The sequence below is a fragment of the Corvus cornix genome, chromosome 21, assembly GCF_000738735.6.
Source record: "Corvus cornix cornix isolate S_Up_H32 chromosome 21, ASM73873v5, whole genome shotgun sequence".
Lineage (NCBI taxonomy): Eukaryota > Metazoa > Chordata > Aves > Passeriformes > Corvidae > Corvus > Corvus cornix.
Window position 1 is genome coordinate 5281300 of NC_046350.1, and position 9408 is coordinate 5290707.

At 51.6% G+C, this 9408-nt stretch overlaps 1 protein-coding gene across 3 annotated transcripts; it reads left to right on the plus strand.

Annotated features, from left to right (window-relative positions):
* Positions 1 to 1764: 1764 nt before the first annotated feature.
* On the plus strand, positions 1765 to 9119 carry RNF223 (ring finger protein 223). Of its 3 annotated transcripts, XM_039564055.1 has the most exons (4): positions 1765 to 2277; positions 3605 to 4826; positions 6835 to 6940; positions 7252 to 9119. In XM_039564055.1, the coding sequence occupies exons 3-4, from the start codon at positions 6889 to 6891 to the stop codon at positions 8097 to 8099; spliced, it is 900 nt and encodes a 299-aa protein (XP_039419989.1). In that variant the 5' UTR covers positions 1765 to 2277; positions 3605 to 4826; positions 6835 to 6888; the 3' UTR covers positions 8100 to 9119. The 3 variants fall into 3 exon arrangements, with proteins under 3 accessions (XP_039419989.1, XP_019145369.2, XP_039419990.1); XM_019289824.3 differs by lacking the exon at positions 1765 to 2277 and having other exon boundaries at positions 2950 to 4826; XM_039564056.1 differs by lacking the exons at positions 1765 to 2277; positions 6835 to 6940 and having other exon boundaries at positions 2954 to 4826.
* The last annotated feature ends 289 nt before the right edge of the window (positions 9120 to 9408 follow it).

Sequence of the window (9408 nt, forward strand, 5' to 3'; positions counted from 1 at the left end):
ATTTACCCTCCCCTGGAGCCACTCGTTGGTATCCCAGCTTTCCTTCCAAGCTGCTCTGGAAGCAGCACAAACATTTGGAAAGCCACCAATCCCCTGGTCCTGGGATCAGGGATCACCGGTGGTTTCCAAACCACAGCTTGCCCATTAGTCCATTCTCCTTCAGGAATAATGGGGAAAAAATTAAAAAAAAAAAAAAAATAGAAAAGGAGCTGAGCTTATGTCCAGGGAATGGATGTAATTCCGGCTATTTGAGCTGCTGAATCACAGGGCCTGGAGCTGCTGAGGAGTAATGGTCACATGAGGGCTGCAGTGCCAGGAAAATTGCAGTGATTATCTCATCCTGCTGCTTTCCTGGGCACTGCAGGAAACCTGGGACAGCCCTGGGTGCCAGGTGGATCCAGGGGCTGAGATTAAATCCACAGGCAGAGCTTGGCTCGGCCTGGCACCACTCAGAGGGCACCTGAGGGGCACCAATTGGTGTTTAACAGGAGCAGTTTTCCTCTGAATTTCTGCCAGGCTCGCTCAGTGGAATTCCAGGGTCTGCAGGGGCCTACAAGGAAGGCGGAGAGGGATTTTCATCAGGAATTGGAGTGGCAGGACAAGGGAATGGCTTTGGAGTGAAAAGAGGGTGTTCAGATGGGATATCGGGAAGAAATCCTTCCCTGGGAGGCTGGGGAGGCCCTGGAATGGATTTCCCCCGTCCCTGGAAGTGTCCAAGGCCAGGTTGGAGCAGCCTGGGATGGTGGAAGGTGTTGGATGGAGATGATCTTTAAGGTCCCTCTTCAATGATTTATGCCAACCCTGATGGTGTTTCCCACTCCATCCCTGTTTAAATCCTCATCCCTGTGCTCTGGGAAGTCCCAGCGGCATTTCCCAGCTGTACAAGGAGATAACAGCCCTGATAAACAATTACTGAAAGGCTCCAGGCACTCTCTGAAGTGTCTCGAGATCGTCTGACAAGAACAGTTAGAGCAGGGTAAAATAAAATGTAATGGGATTAAAACCATCCCACGGCCAGCTCCTGGTTTATCTGGTGACTCACCACGGCTCTTTCCTGCCAGGACCTAACACAGGCTTTGGAATTCCGACTGGAATTTAAACAGCCCAGTCTAGCCCGGGGAACAAGGACTGCACAGCCAGCACCTGGCTGGGAGCTGGCTGCACGTGGAGCCGGGAGGAGAAAAAGGCTGGGAAACATCCCCTGCTGGAGCTGTTTACAGCCTGCAGCAGGAACTGCCCGGAGCATCAGGGCCTCTGACTCCCGGGAACGCTGCAGGGGCAAAAAGCAGCGCTCGCTGGAGGCCAGGGAATTGTTTATCAGGAAAACCCAGCCGGTGCCGGCTCCCACTTCTCCTGCAGCTGATTAGAAGCTGATAAGAGGGAGGTGTGGAGAGAGCTCAGCCGCTGAGCCGGACCCGGCTCAAACCTGGCTCAAACCCCACAGAGGTTTATGTGTGTTCTCCCTGGATTTCAGGAGCTGGGGAGCACGGATGTGGGAGCTGGTGGAAAAGAAAATCTCAATATTCTCCTGCTGCCAGCATTTAACCCTGCAGGGAATTCTCTCCCTGCTGCACCGCGGTTGGGATAGGCTGGTTCTAGCCCTATTAAAACCAGCACATCTGGATTTTTTTCCTTGAAAATCAGGGGAAAAAATCCATGAGCCTACAGCCTTGGATAGGCAAGAATCACTCTAAAGATGTTGGAATTTTGTCCTGCTCTGTCTGAGTCCAGAACATTTTGGTTCCTGACACTGCTGCCCTTCCTTAGGAACTGCTCCCTGGGGTTTCTCCCTGCACAAAATCCCTTCCAGGCTTTAGGCACAGCCTTAGGAGCAAATCCACGCTGTAAAACAACGCCCAAAACCCGATGGAACAGGCAGCACCCCCAGACATGCTAATGGCTCAGGAAAAAGAGGAATGAGCTGGGTTTGGATGAGGGAGAGAGGGATCAGAGGAATTTCTGCTCCTTGGTGTGTTTTGCCTTTTCTTTCCACCCATCTTTACCTGGTGGCTTGAGCTTATCTCCAGAGATAAGCTGAGCTCAGTGCGCAGGGAACGAAAAGAGGGAAAGCCGAGCCAAGGAAACAGCTTCAACCTCTGGTTTTATTCCTCTGCTTCTCTCCACGCTCAGAAACGCTGGCTTGAAGTTTTTAATGGTCCTGCCCTCAAGCAGCTGTTAAAAATCTTCTTTTTCATCCCCAGCTTTCCTAATCCCCCCGTTGGAAAGGATCCACGGCTTTGAGAAGATCTCATTCCTGCACCCACACTCCTGCTTGAGGTGGGAATGGTCACTGATGGTGGGGAGGGTTTAATGATGGAAAATGTCAATGTTTGAACCAAAGTGATTCCCATCAAATGGGATCCTGCAGGAAATCCCTGGCTGGAGCCCCTGGGAGCAACCCCATCCTCACAGTTTCCATCTAAATGAATCCAGCAAGGATTAGCATGGAGAACCAAGGCTTTTCATTCCCTTTCTTCATTTTCTTTATCAATTTATGCAGGAAACGAGCCACAGGAGTCATGAAAATTCCTTGTTTTGCTCAAGGTCACATTGCTTATCCCAGCTTTCTCCTCCACCTCACCTCAGTGTTCCAGGCTCATTCCTGCAGGATTGGCAAAAAATCCATTTAGGACAAGGATTTTCCCACACCTGCAGCAGGGAATGGCTTTGGGAAGCACCCAAATAACCCAAATCCAAGGAAATCTCCCACAGTTGCTGCTCCCAATCCTTCAGGATCCACCCAATCCTGGCTGCAGCTCCTACCAGGCTCATCCCATTCCTCCAAGGGAGGGTAAAAATAAACCCAAACCTCCCACTCACTTTGGGAGCCAAGCCCTGCTCGTCATCCCGAGATCTCGTGGATCCTGGGGAGGGAGGGAGGGAGGAAGGGAGGAGTGTGGGGTGCCCAGTTTGCCCCAGGCTTGGAGTCACCATTCCCAGTGGGAAAACAGCCTCGGGAACACCGAAACTCAGTGGAGAAGGGGTTAAAATGTGCCTGGGTCTTGTTCAAAAATTAAATTATTGTTGTTCCACCAGGGGAAAATGGCCTCAGCTGGACCCAAGTTTGAAAATTACAATTTTTAGTTAAATATTTCCATCCTCAGTGCCCCAAAGGAATGAAAGGGCCCCAAAATGTCACCGAAATGTCACCGAAATGTCACTGAAATGTCATTAAATCCCGAGCCTGGGTGACCAAAGTGCTGCTGCAGGTGACTCAGGGAGCAGGACTCCGAAAATTCCCATTTCCATCCCTCATCCAACATCCTGCTGCCTCAGCCCTGGGAAGTGTTTGCTCCCTCATAAATAGATGGGGAGGACCCTGAGCTCCAGGGATTGTTATTCCCAGTGGGATGCAGATCTGGGAAAGTTCCATTTTCCCCTGCACTGGGTGTTTCTTTTCCCTGGGAATCCAGCAGGAAATGATGCTCTAAAGCAGCTCCCTGTCCCTGTGGATCCCACAACCTTCATTTGGATCCTAAAAATTTTTTAATCCTAAAGATCTGGTAATTCCAACCCACTTCTCTCATTCCTTAAAGCTCCAGCTCGCTGGAGTAGATTTATGTTTTATTTATTTTGCATAAAATTTGTATTTTATTATTTTTAGCTTCTTGAGGAGTATGGGAACGTTGAATCCAAAGCCAGTCCTGCCTGACTGCCCCTATAAAATCAGTGGGATTTAGACAATTCCCTGTCCCAGAAGATTTCCACACTCCCATACGTGGCAGGAATGATGCTCCTCAACCAAATTTTAAGAAGGGACTTTATGGAAAGCCTGGAAAAATCCACAGATGTTTCTTTCCTTGAGGAACTGAACAAAAAGGAGAGTTTGCGACAAATAAGGACAAATTTGGAACGTTTACAACAAATAAGGACAAATTTGGGACGTTTTCCTCTCCCTCCACCCCTCTTTTGTTTCCTTATCTGCCCACAAATGTAAATTTGCTGCTTCTTTTTTTTCTGGGTGTCCTTTGACCCACAAAAGGATGGGATAATATTCCAGGTGGGATAATATAATAATATTTTCTATGTTAATCTCCAAAGGATGAAATTCCCTTTCCAGGCCAATCCAAACAGGATTCATCTGGGCCATTATGGAGCATCTCCAAGCAGATTTTATAGAGTGTTTTAATTAATTTATAAGCACTTTCCAGGCTTTTAAATTATCCTGATTTTCCTATCCCAACCATTTTTTTCCCTCAGCCAATCACAAGAAGCTTATCTGTTAAAATCTATTAATCTGTTAATTATTATTATCCCTTAATTATCTTGGTTTCTTGGAGAAACAAGAGAAGAATAAACACCATTTTTAGGGAACTTTTCCTTCAGGAGATTTGCTCTCCCAGGAAAACACAACCACGACCTCTCCACTACCAACAAAACCATGGAAAATTTTAAAACCCCTCAAAAATAGAATTTCCCAGCCTGGAAAAGAGGGCTCAGCCCCTGTTTGTGCCCTGTTTTCCCCGTGGCTGGGGCAGGCAGGTGTCCCTTATCAGGAGCATTCCAGGCGGGCTGTTTGTCACAGGAACCGGCCCGAGCGGGAGCGTGCCGGGAATGATTCAGTGGGATGGGGAAGGGCAGGTGGAGCAGGAAAAGTCACCTCTGGACAGGAAGGTATAAAAGACACCTGAGCTGCAGCAGCACCAGCCACTCGAGCACGGGGAGCTCCTCGAGGTTTCCTTGCCTTGGAAAGACCTGGGAACAACGCCGAGCTGGAATTCCAAGATTATCGACTCCAAAGGCTCTGAGCCTGAGTGTCCTCTGGGGAGGAGGTGGGAATCAAGAGATCAGAAGATGCTTTTGTCCCTCTAACAGCACCTGAACAGGTATTTACAGCCTTTCCTCTGCTCTCCACCTCCTCTTCCCTCGCTGGGGGTTCCTTGCTGCGAGTTAAAATCCCATTTAGGGATCGTTGGAACAGGGATCGTTGGAATGGGGATCATTGGGACAAGAAAAGTGGTGGCCGCTGTCCTGATATTCATAAATGTGACCTCTCTCTGCTTGGTTTTATGGTGGAAAAATGTTTCTAGAACTTATAAAAAGTATTGAATTACTTCGTTTGTGTCTCTCTCTCCAGAATGGTTTTGTTATTTCCCGCTGTTCCCGAAGCTTCTGGAAAAGCCCGGGTAAAGAGCTGGGAAAAGGAGACAAAGAGCTGCAGGCTCTGAATCAAAAAAACGATCAGAAAATCAAACAAAGACCCCCTGAACCTCAAATAATTCTTTTAAAAAGACACAGAAGGGGAAGGTTGATGTGTCCCACAGGGCAGAGCTGGAATTAAAAGTCTCCTCCTCTTTGTATCTCCCGCGTTTGATCCAAATCCCTGTGTTCCAACTGATCCAGGGCCCACAGAATCCCAAAAATCAAAGTATGAAACAAAAAGATATAAAATAGAATAAATAGAATAAAATCATAAAAATAAGTAGAATCTCAATCTATTAAAACTAAGAAGCTTCTGTAAGGTCACGATCGTATTTAGCAAATATGGGGAACGTGGGGGAAAGTTTGGATCTTTATTTAAAAGCAAATTTTGGAGTAAACTTTGAGTTTGCTCTCAGGATTTTGCTGTGGTGGAGCTGACATAGCCCAGACCAGTAAAAACCTCGTGAGAGCAGCTTTAATTTCATAATTCAGATTGTGAAACGAGAGCTTGAGCAAGCCAAGGCTTCTCCCTTTCTCAGCTTCCCTTGTGACACTGGTTTGCTGCTTAGAATTCCTAAAAAACCCTCAGGAACTGCAAAAAAACTGGGCTTAGGGGGTGGAGTTCTGCAAAAGGGAAGATTTAGTCAAGAAAAGAGAAGAAAAAAAGAAAAAACCCCACAGGTTTTCTTCATCTTTGTGTCAGCTTGGGCTCGGATTTGTAATTCATCAGCATCTGCCAGGCTGTGCTACAGCACACACAGGCAGGAAAAAAGAAAAAAAAACATCAAAACCCATTAAAACTCGCTGCAAAATGCACAAAATTTAACTCCAGGAGAAGCTGCACCCCCTCCCCCCAAAAAATCCATATTTAAACGAAGAGAAGCACAAAAAAGGAAGTTCTGAAGGGTGGCACAGCTCTGGCTCTGAGGGGAGGGGGCTGAACTCTTCATCCTTCAATAATGGGGATTTTTTTTCCCTGTGGAATGTGGGGGATATTTGGTGTTTCTGACCGCCGAAATTAAGCTTTAAATGCTGGCTCTGAGCACAGGGCTGTAATTACAGCAGCCACCTGAGAATCGCTGCCTTGTCACGGGCAAATCTCCTGGCAGGGAAGATCAAGCCGGGCTTGTTCTGTGACACATCCCAAAAAAATGTTCCCCGGGCATCCAGCACCGGGGCTGTCACCAGGAATTTCCTCCTGCTTTCGGGTAAAGGAGCTGAAAAGTTGGGTCTGGATGCAGCTGGAGCTGCAGGTGTTGTCTAAAACAACCCACATTCCGGGTGATCCTGAGGGGGAAGAAGGGACAGGAGTTGTTCGTAACCCGATTTTCTGGGATTGGGGGCTCCCAGCACACGGCGCTGGTTCCGCTGCAGGGCTGGGCACAGGGAAGAGCCGCCTTTCCCTTGGGAAAACACACCAGGAACCAGCGGAGAATTCCCCCGGCTCTGCCACCAAGGCCATTTCCTCCTTGCTGTGGCACGGGGACAGCGCAGAGCTGCAGCTTCAGGCTGAGGATTCCACATCTTTGGCAGGCAAAAATGGTGTTTCCCCCTCTCCTGGGCTTCTCCCGGGATTCCAGCATCCTTGGATGGCCCTGGGCAGCTCCCAGGAGCCGGGATCACGGCACAAAGCTCCCCAAAGAGCCTTTCCCCCCGTTATCTCCCCACTGAACGGTGTTATCTGTCTCTTAGGCCTGCCTCATGCTCCATAATCCCTGAGGGCCTCCCAGACTTAGAGATTCCCTCATGGAATCTTCTGCTCTCCTCCCTGCTCAGGTGCCGGGGAGCACCACCCGGGGTAGGTCCACCTTGTGTTTTTTCTGCCCCAGAGGGAGGAATGTGGTGGGAATGTCGCTCCCATCTCTGCTATTCCAGCGGTGCTCTGGTGGGAAGGGCTTGGTGGGGGATCTCTGCGGGTTCCTTGGCTCTCCGCAGGTTTGACTTCACCTTCCAAGCTTCCCAGAGGTTCCCTGTGTCCTTCCCAGCTCTGCTCCAGGCTCAGGATGCAGTGGAAGCCACAAAGTGCTCTTTGTTCCTTTAAGGGGTTGAGCCCAGAGCCGGTGTTTCCACCTGGTTTAAAAGAAATCCTGTGCTTTCCTTCTCTTCCAGAGTCTCCCAGGGCTCTGTTCCTCTCCGGGGGCTCCATCATGTCCTGCTTCTCCCAGCTGTGGCACTCCAGCACTCCGGAGTCTCCCACCAGCCCCGTGCCGGCGTCTCCAGGAGAAATCCCCATCCCCATCAGCCCCATCGTCGTCACCTCCCCCACAGATGGCAAAAGGAAGGGCAGATCCCCCACGGGCTCTCCCAGCTCTCCAAATCCCACCTCTCCCAAGCCAACCTCGCCCGTGGAATGCTCCATCTGCTTCAACACCTACGACAACACCTTCAAGACCCCCAAACTGCTGCAGTGCTCCCACGTGTTCTGCCTGGAATGCGTGGCCCGCCTGAGCACGGGGCTGCCGCCCAACCAGCCCGAGGACCTGCTGCCCTGCCCCTTCTGCAGGCAGCTCACCAACATCCCCCAGGAAGGAGCTCCAGCCCTGGAGACCAGCAAGGAGCTGCTGGCCACGCTGCCCCCGGAGCTGCAGCAGGAGAAGGTGCTGTGGATGGAGGGCACCAAGCTGTGCTGCCGGCGCGCCTCCGACGACCCCGAGAACCCCGAGTCGTGCATCTCCATCGACGTGGCCATGAGCAAACCCGAGAGCACGGAGGCTCCTCCCACGGGGCTGGCGGGGAGGCTGTCCCGCTGCGACCTGTGCGACGACTGGAAGCGCATCGTGCTGCTCTCGGCCCTCATCATCATCCTCTTCTGCATCATCCTGTGGCCCGTGCAGTGCGCGCTCAAGACGGGCAACCTGCGCTGCTTCACCAGGACTGTGGCCATGAGCAGGCCCGAGTACCTGCCCCCCAAAGCCACCACGGCGGCGGTTTCGGTCACACAGCCGCCCTTCCAGTAGTGCCAGAGCTCCTGGATGTGCTCAGGGGTGAGGAACAGGGGCAGGACCTGTGATAAAATCCCCTTCCAGTAGTGCCAGAGCTCCTGGATGTGCTCAGGGGTGAGGAACAGGGACAGGACCTGTGATAAAATCCCCTTCCAGTAGTGCCAGAGCTCCTGGATGTGCTCAGGGGTGAGGAACAGGGGCAGGACCTGTGATAAAATCCCCTTCCAGTAGTGCCAGAGCCCCTGGATGTGCTCAGGGGTGAGGAACAGGGACAGGACCTGTGATAAAATCCCCTTCCAGTAGTGCCAGAGCCCCTGGATGTGCTCAGGGGTGAGGAACGGGGACAGGACCTGCTGCTGGGACAGGAACTGTGACAAATCCCCTTTCCAGCAGCACCAGGAGTCCCTGGATCTGCTCAGCTCAGTGGGGACACAGGACAGAACTTGCTGCTCTGGACAGCTTCTGGGACAAAACCCTTTTCCAGTAGTGCCGGAGCCCCTGGATCTGCTCAGGGATGAGGAATAGGGACAGGACCTGCTCTCCTGAAAGGATCTGGGATACAACCCTCTTCCAGTAGCACCAGGATCTGCTCAGGAATGAGGAACAGGAACAGAACCTGCTGCTCTGACAGCTTCTGTCACACAGCCCCCCTTCCAGTAGGGCCAGGAGCCTCTGGATCTGCTCCAGGATGAGGAACAGGAGCTGCTGCCCTGACAGGACCTGTGACAGAATCCCTTTCCAGCAGCACCAGGAGCTCCTGGATCTGCCCGGCTCCATCCCCACCGCGGGGATGACGAACAAGAGCTGCTGCATTCCTTGGATTGCTGGCAGACCCCACATCCCGCTCTCCCCACACTCCTGTGCCTCTGGAAGGTTCCCTCCGCATCCCGCTGCCACCTCTCCATGGAAACCGGGGCTGGGAAATGCACGGAGAGGTTTTTTTTTTCCAGGAGTGGCACAGAGCTGGATCCCCCGTGGCAGTGGGAAGCGCCGTTCCTCGAGCTCCCGAGGGAATAAAGGAATATTTTCTGCCAACTGGAGCAGCTCCATGATTATTCCCGTGAGGAGCTGGGATGGGGAGGGCGAGGACACGTCCGAGCTGGATAAACAGAAGGGAAACACCCGCATTCCACAGGCTGGGAAGGTTCCCGTGGTGCTGGAGGTGGAGCTGCTGCCTCCTGCTGACAGCCCCGGACCCATCCCCACGAGCATTCCCACAGAACCCAGCACCCATTCCACTCGTTTTTCCCAAGAAGATGCTTAAAAATCCCTCATTCCCAGCTGGAAGGTGATTTTATACCCAGGGCTGAGCTCTGAGAGGCAC